This window comes from Salvelinus sp. IW2-2015, linkage group LG18 (assembly GCF_002910315.2).
Source record: "Salvelinus sp. IW2-2015 linkage group LG18, ASM291031v2, whole genome shotgun sequence".
NCBI classification, from domain to species: Eukaryota; Metazoa; Chordata; class Actinopteri; order Salmoniformes; family Salmonidae; genus Salvelinus; species Salvelinus sp. IW2-2015.
In genome coordinates this window covers 33,214,866-33,232,554 of record NC_036858.1, presented here as the reverse complement: position 1 = coordinate 33,232,554, position 17,689 = coordinate 33,214,866, and the positions used below count along the sequence as shown (strand labels likewise).

Genomic DNA, 17,689 nt, shown 5'->3' with positions numbered 1-17,689 from the left:
AGATTTGGTCCTCTTAGAAGGCTGAAAAATCTCCCGAGCGCTGTCACTGCCTTCCGCCATGTTTTCACACTAAACAAAACCCACGTTGGATGCTGCGCCTGCGTCAGACAGTTGCTAACTTTGGTTGATGCTGGACAGTATTTACCGTGTTTTTCAAACCGTGGTAATCGTTAATGATAATTCACATTTGAAATGGTAATACTAATCGTCGGAGGTTTATCGTGAAACCGGTAACCGTTTCATCCCTAAGTCCCATACAATGTCAGTGGATAATAGATCAATCTAAAACAACAATAACAACAATTCATTAGTTCTACAGTAAAACTATCCTTTATTTAGTTGTCTTAAAATTCACCACACCAACAAGGACGTTAAGTAAATGACTGGGGTGAAGTAGGCTAGAGTCTTATGAAATGCCTGGTTCACCAGCCTCTCATTAGTGTACTCATAGACCCTTTACTTGACGTAGTAGGTGGGAGACTCTTGTCCACTCTCTCATCCAGAAGGTTTCAACTTGAACAAGCACACAAGTGGCTTGAGAAAATGCTTACCATTGCCTTCCATGGGACTGCTGCCCAGGCATTGACAGCTTGACTGGGAGGACCCACTCACACCGTACTTCCGAGAAAATGGGAAAGGCATTTCCTCAGCTTAATATGGTGCCTGCCAGGCAGTCAGTCGCCTCACTCGCCTGTGACTTAAGCCAAGCTTTTAGACCTCATAAACAACTGTCAAACAGATGCTGCCACACACCATAATTACCCAGCCAAACAACCTGTCATTAGTTTTCACTCTATTTTTGGATTACCATATAATCAACCATATAAAGAATACTGTGGCTTAGCTGACTGATAATACCTCCAAAGCTACAAATTAGTGTCAGTTATGAGTCAGGAGACAGATGGGGGGGAGCTGATATTGTATTGTCTGCTGCTGGAGGCCATAACAATATGCAGAGACAGCACATCGAGAGCCCGGGGGCGAAAACAGTCATTTTTTGTCTGTAATTAAATGTGTGTTAACTAGGCTTCATTAAGTTCTTCTCTAGTATTGTCTCTTTTTTTGCCTACACACGGCTTAACAGGCGTAACTTTGTTGAAAAAGTAATAATTTTCTCAACAAAGTTTAAATGTGGGCATATAGAAAGGATTCTGGCTGTATGGTATTAGAATGGTTTGATTTCAGTCTATTTATACTTTTTAAGTATGATTTAGCCTATTGTACTGTATTGTAATGTTCATTTGATACAGCTCAAAACACTTACCCACCATCTTAACATTTAAAGTTCAGCCCAGAAACCACTTCTGGTAGCTGTAGTACTCTGGGTTTCATTTAAAAGCTCTAAATCACCGTCCCTGGGAGGAAGGGTTTATTGAAAGCTGAAGTACTGACCTACCTGCCATACTGCATTAGAGGAGAGGGTCTACCTTATTGCCTTAGATAAGAGGGTCTGCCATGGTGCCTTTCAGTTGCAGGAGGAGTGGAGTGCTTCCTGCCCTCCTGTTAGAAGCTCCATGCACCCCACACACTGGCAGATAGAATTTGACACAAGCTTTGGATAGAGGAAGGGGTGATACCAGGTCTCTTTATCTCTGTGTCGCTCGCCTTCTCTCTCTTTCACACACACACACACGCACACAAACAAACAAACCAGGCTGTATCTTGAGGACAAAATGGATCCATTAAACACATTTGGTCTGTCATCCTAGTGGTCTCTGAGTTGTGGTCAGATTCGCTCAAGTGAAACAAACTTAAACCTGCGCCTTTTTTCAATGCTGAATTGGATACCATTCAGAAAACAGAGTATCCAATATCCTTTCTGAATTTAAAAGTAATCCAAGAAGTAGTCATTTAGTTTTTCAAATGTATCTGTAATCTGATTACAATAATTTTGCTTGTTACATAACCGATTACAGCTAAACTTATTATTTTATTATCAGATTACATGTAACGATTATATGGTATCAGCTATTACCCCACCCTGGTTGGCAGTGTGATAATGCTCAGCGATAAACCGAAATGTAGATTTTATTATTTTTTTAACAACAAATTGACCAACATCAGTTCAATTATTTGAATTCCATTTCTTTTTTCTTTTTTTTGAGCTCAATGCGCACAATGCACAGTTTCTCTAGAGATAAATCAGTGCAATCTGGTAGGGAGTTGAAGTTTCTAACAGGCCAATATTCAACATAGTTTAGCTCAGAAAACTTGGTAATTAACTACCGTGACCATAATCCATTGCACGCCTACTTGTCTGGTCTGTGTTTCTTTTACGCCTGCTACGTAAGAGAGGCATAAGAATGTGCAATCGCGAGGGATAGAGAGCAGTTGCTTTGCGAGGTATTTCTACCTGAAAATACAGGATCTAAGTGAATGATAGTTGGTATTCAGCAGTCATAAAAGTATGCCTTATTTACGTTGAAGAACTACTAAAATTGTGATTTTGTCACAATCGTCGTAACGTGAAAGAGAAGAGGACCAAGGCGCAGCGTGAAGTGAATACATAATCTATTTATTTAAGCGACGTACTGAAGAACACTTAAACAAAACTACGAACGTGAAGCTATACAAAACAAATAAGTGCAGACACTGGCAACTTACACATAGACATAGACAATCACCCACAAATACCTAATGACTATGGCTGCCTAAATATGGCTCCCAATCAGAGACAACGATAGACAGCTGTCTCTAATTGAGAACCAATCTAGGCAACCATAGACATACAATCCCCTAGACTAGACACTGCCCCATAAACATAGAAAAACCCCTAGACAATACAAAACACATACATCCCCCATGTCACACCCTGACCTAACTAAAATAATAAAGAAAACAAAGATAACTAAGGCCAGGGCGTGACAGATTTTGTCAGACAGCCTAGCCAGCAGTTCTATAGAGATGCGATGACTTGGAATGAGTAAATAATAAGTCATCAAATAAAACAAATGTAATATACACAATTGAAATATTCTATGAAAGTAAATTCATGTGAATAAATTATGATAAGTGATAAGCAGTAATGGGCAGTCACTACCATCATGGGACTTTTATTAATTGTTTTAGTCTGTGTTGCCACAGCATTCAACCCACATAATGCATAGTGCATTTAATGTTGATTAAAAAAAGTCAAACCAAAATCGAAAACCGTGATCTTCTTTTATTTCAAATCGAACAGAAACCGAACCTAATCGCTCAGCACTACGGTGTGAATACCTGCCTGACTGAACAAATATCTTTAGCTTTACCCCTCTCTAACATCACTGCTACAGTTTTATCTCATCATGGTCTTTTGGGTCTTTGACACACAAACGGCCATTGTCTTTGAGTTCACATCTTCCATCAGTCCCCACAGATGATAGTAATAGTTAACGATTTATTACATTTGTAAAGAGCTTTTTCATTATACAGAATAATCTCAAAGTGCGTAAAATAAAAAAAATAAAAAACACAAATAGAAGAAAGAAAATGGACACAACTAGACAGGGCAACTGACACAAAGATCCCAGCTGACACTACATGTGGCGCGGACACCAAAGAGCACAGCTATCAACAGAACGCCTTCCTAAAGAGAAAGGTCTTTAGGCTCATTTTAAACTAGCCCAAAGTCTGTGGTGCCTTCAGGTGGTCCGGGAGTGCATTCCAGAGGCTGGGGGGGTGGTCAAACTGAAAGCCCGATTCCCCCAGGGAGCCCATATCTCGCTCAAATGTTTGAAAGTGAAACCTGCATACCAAGGCACATAATAAGAACCAGTCAAGTTGCACGAAATGGGAGACGGGGAAAACATTAGAGGAGAAATGTAGCGTCTAGAGACTGACCCCCCGTGTTTGTAAACACCTATCTGAGTGTAACTCACACCCAGTTTAAGATTACGGTCTGACCTTCTGACCTTTTAAGTATTAGCTTCCTATCATGTGAATGGAATCCAAAACGAATGTCAAGACTGATATGTACTCTTTAAACAGGATATAATGAAAACATGTATAAAGTATCCTTAGATTGATTGCAGCATTCTGGTGTCTCGTTTCCTACCACCCGGCATTGAACATCTACAGTGCCTTCAGAAAGTATTGACACCCCTTGACTTTTTCCAGATTTTGTTGTGTTACAACCTGAATTTAAAATGGATTTAAATATAGCCTACACACAGTCCCCCATAATGTCAGTGAAATTTTTCCAAATTTTTGCAAATTAATAAAAAATGAAAAGCTGAAATGTCTTGAGTCAATACGTATTCAACCCCTTTGTTATGGCAAATCTAAATAGGTACAGGAATAAAAATGTGCTTAACAAGTCACATAATAAGTTACATGAACTCACTCAGTGTTCAACACAAGTGTTTAACATGATTTTTAAATGACTATCTCATCTCTGTACCCCACACATACAATTATCTGAAAGGTCCCCCAGTCAAACACAGATTCAACCACAAAGACCAGGGAGGTTTTCCAATGCCTCGCAAAGAAGGGCACCTATTGGTAGATGGGTAAAAAAAAATAAAAAAAATAAACAGACATTGAATATCCCTTTCAGCGTGGTGAAGTTTTTAATTACTGAAACGCCTGTTGTCGGAAGGAGTGGACCAAAGCGCAGCGTGAAAAGTGTTCATGATTTTATTTAATATCAAAAAACACTCGAACAAAGTAACAAAACAAAAGCGAACAGTTCTGTCAGGTAACAGAGACTAAACAGAAAATAACTACCCACAAAACACAGGTGGGAAAAAGGCTACCTAAGTATGATTCCCAATCAGAGACAACAATAGACAGCTGCCTCTGATTGGGAACCACACTCGGCCAAAAACAAAGAAATAGGAAACATAGAATGCCCACCCTAATCACACCATGACCTAACCAAATAGAGAAATAAAACGGTTCTCTAAGGTCAGGGCGTGACAATTACACTTTGGATGGTGTGTCAATACTCCCAGTCACTACAAAGATACAGGCATCCTTCCTAACTCAGTTGCCGGAGAGGAAGGAAACCGCTCAGGGATTTCACCATGAGGCCAATGGTGACTTTAAAACAGTTACAGTGTTTAATGGCTGTGATAGGAAAAAACCTGAGGATGGATCAACAACATTGTAGTTACTCCACAATACTAACCTAATTGACAGAGGGAAAAGAAGGAAGTCAGTACAGAATAACAAATATTCCAAAACATGCATCCTGTTTGCAACAAGGCACTAAAGTAATATTGCAAGACCTGAAAGACCTGATCAACAACCAATTTGACAACTTGAAGATTTTTGAAAAGAATAATGGTGTCACGCCCTGGCCTTAGTTATCTTTGTTTTCTTTATTATTTTAGTTAGGTCAGGGTGTGACATGGGGGATGTATGTGTTTTGTATTGTCTAGGGGTTTTGTATGTTTATGGGGCAGTGTCTAGTYTAGGTGTATGTATGTATGTCTATGGTTGCCTAGATTGGTTCTCAATTAGAGACAGCTGTCTATCGTTGTCTCTGATTGGGAACCATATTTAGGCAGCCATATTCATTGGGTAGTTCGTGGGTTATTGTCTATGTGTAGTGTTTAGTGTGAGCACTATGTTGGATTATAGCGTCACGTTCGTTCGTTTGTTGTTTTTTTGTAGTTTGTAAAGTGTTCTTCGTTTTCGTCTTCATTAAAAATAGAAGATGTATTCAAACCACGCTGCGCTTTGGTCCTCTCTTCCACCATATAACGATTGTGACAAATGGGCAGAAAATAATTTCTGTATTTAATTTTCTATACTTTTGCAAAAAATTTCTAAAAACATGTTTTCACTTTGTCATTCTGGGTTATTGTGTGTAGATGGGTGAGAGAAGAAATGATTGAATCCATTTTGAATTCAGGCTGTAACACAACAAAATGTGGAATAAGTAATATGAATGCTTTTTGAAGGCACTGTATTTAATTCACAACCTATTATGTACAGTTGAGACCAGAGTTTGCAAGGATTTATTCATTCATTTGAATATGTTAATGTGTTCTGCAAAAAGATTTGCCACTCAGTTTTCTGTGTTCATTTCTCCCTCGCTCCCATCCAGACTGATCACATACGTTGGCTGACTATCACAGTTTGCTCTGTGACTGTCTGCACAAATAATTGGTTGTAATAGATGAATTGAGTAGCTCCTATTAAAGCAATGTTGGGAAAAGAAAGGGCTATGGGAGCATGTAAGTCACACTGCGTTGAACGGCTCATTGAATATCCCATAAATCCCAGGGGTAAATCATGTCACTCTTTTATAAGCTGTCCAAATTTAGCACTGAAGGACCCAGTTCCTTTTGAAATAGGAAATTCCATTTGCCAGAAGGACAGCTCCACAATACTCTCTGATATTCCATATCGGAAAATAAGTAGCCCATGGCTTCCCTCTGTCTGTGATTGTTTTTCAAATTTGAAAACCTCATCAGATGGAAATCTGTCCAATCTAATGGTCCTGTGTGTTGGGTATTTGGCCATCTGTCTTTCATGGGTTCTAGGGCTTGAGATGGAAGGAAGGAAAAAACAACTATTACTTAACCCATTTCCCATCACGATTCACAACTGAAGCAAACAAACAAAGCAAAGCATGCCTACTTCCTGGTAGCAGCTCAGTACTTCCTGTGACCTAATCATCCATGGAGACTCAAATTAACAGCTTGAGTTGATCATTTGTCTGCTGTTCACAATTGCCTCATGGTGCTTGTTTTGATTACAGTAATTACTTGCACAATATGGCTCTTTCTGATTTCGCCATGTTTCTAGCCTAAAGTTGCTTTGAGCAGCACACCTTATTCTTAACGATAGATAGACTGTCCGTAGTTCTGATTAAGTGTTGGGAAAACATGAAGGTCACACTTTATTTGGATGGTCTGGATTTTCCATCTGTAGTTTCTCTACAGATGGTCGTACTTTCAGCAAACAATCTGTTGATAAGCAACTGCTTGCCAAGGTTACAGTTAGGCTTAGGTTTAGAATAAGGGTTAGGGTAAGGGATTACGTTTAGGGTTAGGATAAGGGTAGATCATGGTTAGAGCTAGAGTTAGGGTTGGTAGATAGTAAGTTGAAATGTTACTGATAGTCTGTAGATGGTCTGTAGAGCATCTACAGATGGACTATCCAAATAAAGTGTTACCAAACATGAGTAATATATCACCTGACATCCCATCTCAGGAAACAGATGTCCTGGGGTTCAACAGAGCCCTTCTTCCTCCCTCCCTCTTCCCTCCCTCCCTCCCGCTTTCCTTCCATCAGTCCCTCTCGCCTTTCTGCCATCTCTTTTTCCACATGCACTTCATGACAATTCAGAAACGACAACGGCTCTTTTTTTCTGCTGGGATATCACTTTTCTCCAGAGCTGTCCAGTTGGGATGACTTTGTCATGCTCTCCTGCCTCTCTCATTTCCATAGAATGTACAGAACCAGGCCCGGAGATGCCTCGAGGCCAATAGGAGAGCAGCATCTGTGCCGCGTGCCTCCCTATCAACCCGCTCCACAGTCCAACAAGGACACGCAAACCTGGGAACGAATGTGTTGAGCTTCACTGGCCCTGTTTAGAATGGCATGCAAGGGTTGTATAACTGTGACCAAAAGTGATCAAGAGGATGTATGCTGGGAATACCTCAGGGCCAATAGAAATGGCACGTTTGTGAATTGTAGTTGTTGGGCCTGTGCTCAGATGAGGAGTAGAGTTGCCATGTTGTTCTGACATCTGAACAGGATGAGGGAGCGGCCTGGAACATTGCAGCATCAAGCAGCTCTGCCCCATGTTATCATACAGACAGACACCTGTCTTCCTTTGGCCCTCTTATCAATCCCATGTGGAGAGGTTAGGTACTATATCTTCATTATCTGCACTCTGCATTGTGCAGGACAGCTGTGGACTGGACACTATTTCCATCCTGGCCAGCGGCCTGTCAAACAAAAAGACCACCACCAAGTGAGAAGGGTTCACATACCTGGGAAGGATGTGTGTGTGCGTCGGGAAAATGCCATGGTCTTGCTTTGCACTCTGCAGCGGGGCAAAGGACAAGAAGTAAAACGCTAACCAGGAATTGTACTGATTGCATATTTTACATTTGAGTCATTTAGCAGATTCTCTTATCCAGAGTGACTTACAGGAGCAATTACGGGTTAAGTGCTTTGCTCAAGGGTACGTCGACAGATTTTTCACCTAGTCAGCTCTGCTAGGCTACCTGATTGCTTAATATACACATATGATCCCATTCTCTCTTTAGGTAAAATACACTCAAGCGCTATATTTTCTGTTATTCTTAACTTAGCCCTCTAAAAATAACTGCAGTAACACATACTACTTGCACACAGACACAGATACCATACCAAACCAGTAAGGCAGGCACCTATCCGTCATGGGCTAAAAAAAGTTGTGCAGTCAAAACCTCCACCCTCTGTATAAAATCTGTCATGCCACATGTTTGGTCCTAAATCTTGGCTGAGGGGTAGGCCTGGAATGAGTTGGTTCCCTGGATGTTGTGGCGCTCACCCTTCTCTGATTGTCAGTGCTGTTGGGTCTCTGGGGTGCGATTGATTGCAGAGGGCTGTATGCTGCATAGAGGCAGGCTAGATAGGGTTAGAAGTTGTCTGTTTTCCCCCTCCCCTGCTACCTCCCTTTCTCTGCTTCAGTGTAATCTGCTAATTGTCATTTTCATGTAAAAGGACAAATTGGGTATCAAATGAAAACTAAGAGTCTATATTTTGGGGAAATGAAGGCATAGATACATTTTTCAACCATTTAAAAAAAAGAATCTAAATTTTAAGCATAGCATGGCTTTGATTTGTGGTCAAACAGATAGAAAAGGGGTCTTAGAAAACATCTACCAGAATAAGTCTTAAAAGGTATTAGAAATATATCAAAACACTATCATGTTGAAGTAAAGACCCCTGCTAACTAATATCAACACTTATATTGAGTTTTGGATCAATTATTTGCCTTCTGTAAGTTTACAAAACATTGCCTTGTAATTCCATTTCCAAAGACCCACATATCTTTGTCACGTTGGTAACAATGATTCGGGAGACAGGGGCAGGAATGCGAATAGGTTTATTTTATTATACCCCAAATTACGGCGTGCCGTGTAAGGGCACGGGGATGAAGACCAAACAAACACGTAACAAAAACACAGGGTTGAAACCCAAACAAAAGAGCGAGGAGTACTTCGAATAAATACACACGTGCACAATGATTAACACACGGGACGAGACCCGTAATCATCTGGGCAATCCACAATGGCACGAAAGCCCAAAACACACAGCACAGGTACTCACACGCACCAACGGACATTGTAACAACAATCGACCGCACCAAAGGGAACATATATACAAATACAATCAGTGGGAATAGGGGCCAGGTGTGCGCAACGAAAGTTCCAGAGGGATCCGTGACAATCTTTAAGATATTTTCTAATTTATCTCCCTCATGAGGGAGGATAATGAAAGTTCACAGAAGTAACAAGTAAAGGTACACTCTTACAAAAAAAAGGTGTTGTCCAAAATATAAACGCAACATGTAAAGTGTTGGACCCATGTGACACGAGCTGAAATAAAAGATCCCAGAAATGTTCCATATGCACAAAAAGCTTATTTCTCTCATATTCTGTGCACAAATTTGTTTACATCCCTGTTAGTGAGCATTTCTCCATGACAGGTGTGGCATATCAAGAAGCTGATTAAACAGCATGATCATTACAATGGTGCACCTTGTGCTGGGGACAATAAAAAGCCACTCTAAAATGTGCAGTTTTGTCACACAACACAGTGCCACAGATGTCTGAAGTTTTGAGGGAGCGTGCAATTGACATGCTGACTGCAGGAATGTCTACCAAAGTTGCTGCCAGAGAATTGAATGTTAAATTCTCTACCATAAGCCATCTCCAACGTCATTTTAGAGAATTTGGCAGTGCGTCCAACCGGCCTCATAACCGCAGACCACGTGTAACCATGCCAGCCCAGGACCTCCACATTCGGCTTCTGCACCTGCGGTATCGACTGAGACCAGCCACCCGGACAGCTGATGAAACTGAGGAGTATTTCTGTCTGTAATCAAAAATTATTCTGATTGGCTGCGCCTGGCTCCCCAGTGGGTGGGCCTTGCTCCCAAGTGGGTGGGCCTATGCCCTCCCAGGCCCACCCATAGCTGCACCTAATGAATTTATTTCAATTGACTGATTTCCTTATATGAACTGTAACTCAGTAAAATCGTTGAAATTGTTGCATGCTGCATTTATATTTTTGTTCAGTATAGAATCCAAAAAGGGTTATTCCGCGTCCCCATAGGAGGTCCCTTTGAAGAATCATTTTTGCTTCCAGGTTCCAAATCGGTAACAGAATTACAGAAAAATCAGTAACGGAATGACTTCAATTGAATTGGCTGCAATGGGAAATCATAGTAGTCACAAGCCACAGTTGGGTCACCTGCTATTGTCCTCCCTTCCACCGGCATACTGTTATGTTCAGCTCATAACTGTTTTCTTTCTGTCATCTGGTGGTCAGAGCGGGAGTGTGAAAACAGTCTGGACAACCCCTCCCTCTCTCTCTCTCTCTTCCTCTCTCTTCTATCTCTCTCCAGTTAGTGTTACCTCTCTCGGCTCTTACCGACACACACCCATTATCCCCCTCTCTTTCCATTTACTGTAACCAGCATCCGCACACACTGAGCACCGACCAACACCGGACGTCCATGGAGGTCGAAAAGTAGTTGGAATTTGGTCCGTCCGCCCTGGCCTTGATTTCAACGTCCACAGATGTTGATTTTTGAGCCAGTTCGGACCGGCCTTGGACAAAATCTGAACCAATCATTGTCTATGTTTCACAAGTTTGGACAGCATAGTACAGTACAGTGAAGCACGTAGAGTACAGTACAGTAAAGAAAAGTAGAGTAGAGTATAGTTCAGTACAGTACATTAGAGTAAATTAGAGTTCAGTACAGTAGAGCACACTAGAGTAGAGTACAGTATAATGTACTATACTGTACTCTTCTGTGATGTGCTGTGCTCTACTGTTCTGTACTGTGATGTCCAAACTTGTGAAACATAGACGTCGATGATTGGTTCAGATTTGGTCTGGTCGGAACCAACCAAATTTGGTCTTGTTTTGGGGTGAAGTTCATTACAATATTAGCCAGTGTATAGAATAATACCCATACGTGCAAATAATGATATTGCGCATTTCTACCTTTGTGTACCAATTCAGGATACATCACCATGAAGAAAATGACATTCATATCCATAATGATGATGTAGAACAGATCAGGGACACTTGATGTAATTCTGTTACCGTAATTCTGTTATTGGGTGTAAGTCCACTTCACTCACTGTAGTTCAATAACCAAAATAGATTTTTTCAAACTCAAGGTGTCTATGGTTTGTTAAACTTAGAAATCAATGTTTTTTGTTTGGCATATATATTTTAAAGTGAAAAATCTGAGTCTCAGTGTAATTCCGTTATCGTGGAATTGCCCTAATCCTGCCTTGAGTGCTGTCATCATGGCAGCATTAAGGCTGGAATTGTGCTCATTTTGTTATATCATCGATTCCCTTCTCTTCCAGTCAGCTTATCTCTGTCTTTCATCACGCTTTCCTGCCTCTCGCTCTTGGATCAGTTCCTTGGATCCCTTTTTTATATTTAGGAGCAGGAGCTCCACAATACTTTTGAGCTAATATTCTATAAGAGGAACAAGAGCTCAAGCAGTAGAACATTTGAGGTGCCGGTACTCAACTCCAGTGAGCTCCTGCCCAAGTCAAGCACTGCTTCTTATCCCTTGCGCAAATAGCCTACAGCTTTGTCTGCCCTGAGCTCACTGGCGCTGGAAACTGAGAGCCCAGAATGTTTTATACAATGTTGCAAGTTCGCTAGCACAAGCTTTGGGCCGGACCCAAGTTAATAGTTGCAGACAGGCCATGTGTAGCCAATGTCATTTATAGGATATGTATTTAGTACCAGTAACTTCAGGACAGTAATGGCAGAATATGCGAAAGCCAGAAGGAGTGGGAGGAGAATAGTTGGGTCAGGTCAAGTTTATTTTCTTCTGGTTATCTAGATCTCTGGCACCCTCTTGAGGCATCAAACCGTAAGCTTAAAGCATCAGACAAACTCAATGCACATAGTTAATTTTATTAAAACACATTTCTCTATAAATGGAGAAATACACGTTAAAACATTTCCAGCAATCGATTGGTTGAAAGAACAGACAACTTACAATCAACCAAGATTTGTTTTATTTGGGGACAGCCCTAAAAATTATATGTGTTGTGCCCGCCATCGGTTGAGTCACAACATGCTCCTGAATACAGGGTGGGGTTCATGTTTTGGCTGATGAATGTACTAAAATGGGAATCAAATGGACATTATGACTGTTAAATGATACCACAAAGATGGTTGGAGGTCCACACATCAGAGAATGTTTACTTGAATGTGAATATCTGTTTTAAATTATACTGTCAATCCTCCATAGGAAACCTATTGAAATCATAGAAATACAGATAATAGAATTTACACATCTTTGTGAAAGTAATTAGAAAAAGTCAAAATGTAAATTCAATTTAAATGGCGTACCAGCTAAATTGTAGTGGTCTGAAGGGATAGGTCCATTTTATGATTTCAATTTCTACCCACCCTGTATTCAAAAGCATGTTGTGTTTCAATTGATGACGGGCACAACACAACACGTTTTTAGATAGTTGACGCTAAAGGTTGAAGAACATAACTTCATTTTTTTTTTTTACTTGATTTCAATAAATTATTAAATAGATTGACAACCCTGTTTGTAAGCCTTTAAATGATATTAAACTCAACTGTTTATCTTTTCCAGTGATGAAGACATGGATGTCTCAGAGTATGGTGGGTTATGCAAAATGGGTCAACTTTGAGCACCTCTATCTCATGAATATTTTGGCATTCAGGTCCACCTAGACTAAAAGAGCTGTGAGTTGGGGTTCAATGTCCGTCAGATAGACAAAAAAAGTACTACCCATAAATGTATATACCAGAACATTCTAACGTTGCACAAAACATTCCAAACATCAGCAACATAAAAACTAGAAATGGTACTGTGTGTGTGAAATACCCCGGACCTTCAGTTATTTTTCCAGAATTGTTGGAATGTATGATCCGTTTATTTATAAGCCCTCCCTGCTGGGTTGCCACTCTGCGTGACCCTGTCCCTGATAATGCCTTCAATCTGTCAATCATACCAGCCATCACTTGTGATAAAGAGTACTAGCACCCAAAATGAGTACCACAATCTATTTCAGTCCAAGTCAAGCACTGATAAGAAGCCTATTTTATGATGTTTCCACTGGATCAGAGCATGATATTTTTCCCTTAAATGCTGAGTGGTTAGCGAAAGGGAGAGTGCTGGAATGATTTTTCAAATACATTGAGGAACTGTTGTAATTCTTAATGGATATAAAAATATACTGTTTGCTTGCTGTTTGAGGTGAAGAAAAGATTACTTTGAGAAGCTCCACAGGTCATCACTGGTGGTGTGTTAAGGCAATCAGAAATACTATCAGGCCCCCAAATGGGCACAATGATATGCCTACATTTGCGTGCAGGCCAGGTAGCCTATAGACTCAACATTGACAGGAGCTCTCCAAACAAAAGACAATGAATAAATTGACAGAACTCGTAAATGGTATTAAATAAACCAAAACTTGTTTCTCACAAGTGTAGCACAGCATTCTGCAAACAATGTGTCCACTCCGACAATGAGAACAGGAAGACTGGAATAATATAATAATACAATTTGATTTGATTTAAAAGAAATGACCGTAACCAAAGTAACAAACATTGTAGATTAGAAATTATAGGAATTAACAGTAAATGTACTACTGGTGAGATATGTAATGTGGAATTGATAGACACTAACATTCAAAGGCAAACAATTCACACAATGAAGTTATGAAACAATGTATGTGCACAAATTGGTGGGAGAGAGCGCATTTTGGAGAGAGAAGTGCATTGTGCATCTGGTCAATCTGAAGTCTGCATTGGCCATGCAGTATTTACAGTGATATGGCCTCAGCAGAAGTGAGGGCATTCATACTTCTTGCACTTCACAGAGCAATGCATAGATGTTGTCAAGGAAGTGAGTTTGTGTTTATACAGGATGTACCGCCACCACGTACTGTCAACCAATCATGTCAATGCGGAGCTATACAGAGCCCTCAGCATTGTTAAAAAATTTGGGAGGTGCATTCCGATGTGATACAGAGCTAGATTTGACCTCAGACGCCTCACAAGTCCTCAACTGGCAGCTTCATTAAATAGTACCCGCAAAACACCAGTCTCAACATCAACAGTGAAGAGGCGACTCCGGGATCCTGGCCTTCTAGGCAAGACATTTGTGGAGTGGTTGAAAAACGAGTTTTAAGGACTCCAACCTAAGTGTATGTAACTTCCGACTTCAACTGTATATATTTGTTACTGCTCGACTAAAACAATCTCGGTCGACCAACATAATGGATTTACCCCTGATCCAGGTGTTGAGGCATCCTATTCACTTTCTGTTTAGCTGCTGCAGTGCTGCTGGTGTTATGAAACCTCTGGCTTCTTTCTCCCTCAGTCAGGACTTTTTGAAATCTGGAGGTTTTAATGTGTCTGTGTGTGTGGCTGACAGCCTCCTTATGGCTGTGATGAGGAGCATTACTAGCAACTTCTCATCTTACGATTCGTCTCAAGATAGCATCCTCCTCTCTCAGGTATTTCCAACCCCCGGCCAAAATGTTTTGATGTCCATAGTGACAAAGCTCTGGAAGGTTACCATTTTGGGAATGTAGCCTAGTAATCAATCTGAATTTATAGGCCAGTAAAAATCATGTGGGCCGCTTAAATCATGTATTTGACACATTGCCTTTTTACAGTCAGGTTGTGATTGTTGTTGGTAATTGTGAATCAAGGAACATCTATTCGTTTTATAGTTCAACCTCACAGCTTTTGTACTTCTTATATCACCGGCAGCAGTGTCACAACATTGTCTTCAAACCGCCTGAGCACTTTTTACTACTTCTCCCGGCAACCATCTTCTACACCAGCTGTAAAAAACTAAAGTCCTTTAAAATGTTGTGACCATGATAGGGTTTTATCACACTCTTTGACAGATTGTATATTCATGCCCGAGGAGGCATACACCAGTAAGAGTCATGGTTCTCACTGTGCTGGAGTAGTCCTGGAGGAGTCCTTTGCCTTGCAGAAACTGTTAGAGGTCAGTTATATTGACCTTTGGAGCCTGTCACGACCAATGCTGTTGATTGCTATTAACCTGCTTCGCTGCGTATTAGTGCTGAAACAGATGCTCCAGACTCGCTGAGACATTACACATGCCTGACCACACTCGCTATATCTCTACTAATATTGTTTGAGTTTAAATTGAAGCCATGTTTTAGTTTCAATACTTATGGGAAAGTTTGGATAGCTGTTTCTATCGCTGCAGAAATGTATTGGTGCACAGTATAGGGTGACAATTGGGTGGATCATGATTGATGTTTCAATTGATTGAAACCGTGTTTCAGTTTGAAATTCTTATGGAAAAGTTTAGATAGCTGTTCCACCACTGTAGAAACTATTGAAGTACTGTACTGTATAGGGTGATTATTTTGGGTGGATCGTGATTGGTGGGAAGATTGTCAAGCATTGTTTGGTGGAATGATAGGTGAGTAGATGAGAGGCATTTTTAGGTAAAGGGATACTGCAAATAGGTAGTGTCTGGGACAGGGGGAACAGAGAGAGAAGAAGGAAGTTTAGGTTAACAGAGACTGACAGGCCTGTCTATAATTCAGCTCGGTGGTGTGCGGACGTGTCAGCAGGACCATGGCGTGGGCGCTGTGAGGCCGAGTTAGACACTGAACGGGTGGGGGTGGGCCCTGGACCCCCGTTCCCCTTGGGCTGCTCAGGCAGGGTGCCAGATGGAAGATGGTATGCTAGGGAGCCTCCCGACGGGAAACTGCAAGGGCCGCGTTTGTTCCGCTGACACCCAGCATCTCAGCCCGACCTGGGCAAGCGTACATTCCTCAAAGTGATGGGACTGGTGCTATCTCACACACACACACACACACACACACACACACACACACACACACACACACACACACACACACACAACACACACACACACACACACACACACACACACACACACACACTCTCTCTCTCTCTCTCTCTCTCTCTCTCTCTCTCTCTCTCTCTCTCTCTCTCTCTCTCTCTCTCTCTCTCTCTCTCTCTCTCTCTCTCTCTCTCTCTCTCTCTCTTAATTCACCTTCTCTCCCTTATCCCGCGGTCTATCACATACACTCTTTCTCTGGCTCCCTCTCTGTCCGTCTCGCTCCCCCTCTCTTTCTTTCTTCATCTTCTTCCCGTAACTCCTGGTGAGGCGTGCAGGATTCCTCCCCTGCTGAGGAGATTAAGCGCCTGGGAGGCATCAGGGATCTGATTGGACAGGACCTGCTCTTGTTCCTATTGGACGGGCTTGGGCTAGTGCAGTAGTGGTGGGCTCTCAGAGCGAAAAGGGTATTGGACAGGACAGCAGTGGGCTCCACTGTGGTTGTGTAACAAACCTCAAATTCAGGGAGGGACATCCTTTAGCATCAGGTACGAGTTAGCGAGGGAATTCCATTGGCTTTAGAGAACTTTAGATTTCCACAGATAGACATGATAGACACTCCCTGTAAGGGTTTTGAATCTGTGAAAAGCTTAGACTTTTGGAGCAAAGCGTTGGCACTTATGGAGGGTGGGAAAGTCAACAGCAGGCGACGCAGAGGAGTAAATGTTTGTCACACGCTCCCGTAGCGTTTCTTTATAACAGCTTTATGTTGTTTACTCAGTAGATTCCATTTAGAAATCAGGTAATCCGGAGTTGTGAGGTCCGACTTGAGGAGCATTTGTATGTGATTTTGTCTCACTCTTTCTTCTCTCGTTTTCCACAGGTCCTGTGGCACCTGGACATCTTTCGGCGGAGCTTCCGGCAGCTGACCACACACAAGTGCATGGAGGACTCGTGTATATTCTGTGCCCTGAAGGTAAGAGGCTAGACCTGTGGGTGGAGATGAGAGGGAGGCCTGGGGGTGGAGAACAGGTGGTTCACTTATTAATGAATCCTTTCCATGTAATGCCTACCAAAGAATGCAGATAGAGGATGGTTATTTTGGTATTGGACTATTGTATTTTATTTTCAACAGTAAATCGATCAAATACGTACTTTTTTTCAAGTTACTTTTGTGAATTTAGTTCTTAAGTATAGCTGTGCCCCATGAGAAATGACCATGATTTTGAATGGGAGTTCTGGGATGTGAATATTTGTGTCTTAACATGTAAATGGTCAGTAAATAAGCCATCTCCCCTGGTGTGGACAGACAGTGGTTGGATGTCTGGCCAGTGGTTATGAATTATTATGGACCATTGATCTCTCTCTGATCAAGCATTTTGCAATAACATCTGCTCAACATGTGTATGTGACCAATCAAATTGGATTTGAATACATTTGATTTGATCTGGACAGGCCGCTGAATGTAGATCATTAGCTTTAGCCAGCCCGCCCCCACCCTCCCCACTCTCTCTCTCTGTGATATTTGCCAAATGACTGCAGTCATCGTAAAGATCGTTCAAATAGCAAAACCGGGCCACCCCTAGTGACCAATGACCATCTCTATATGTCTCACCGCGACCGTCTGTCTGTATGTATGTCTGTCTGTCTGTCTGTCTGTCT

General features: G+C 41.5%; 1 protein-coding gene across 3 annotated transcripts in view; it reads left to right on the top strand.

Moving 5' to 3' along the window:
• The window catches only part of LOC111978143 (ubiquitin carboxyl-terminal hydrolase 54-like), a 110,539-nt gene that overhangs the window by 59,795 nt on the left and 33,055 nt on the right, over window positions 1-17,689 (top strand). For all 3 annotated transcript variants that reach the window (XM_070448438.1, XM_024008024.2, XM_024008023.2), the window contains exon 3: window positions 16,911-17,003. In XM_070448438.1, coding sequence (XP_070304539.1) covers window positions 16,911-17,003 — 93 coding nt within the window. The remainder of the gene's footprint in view (window positions 1-16,910; window positions 17,004-17,689) is intronic.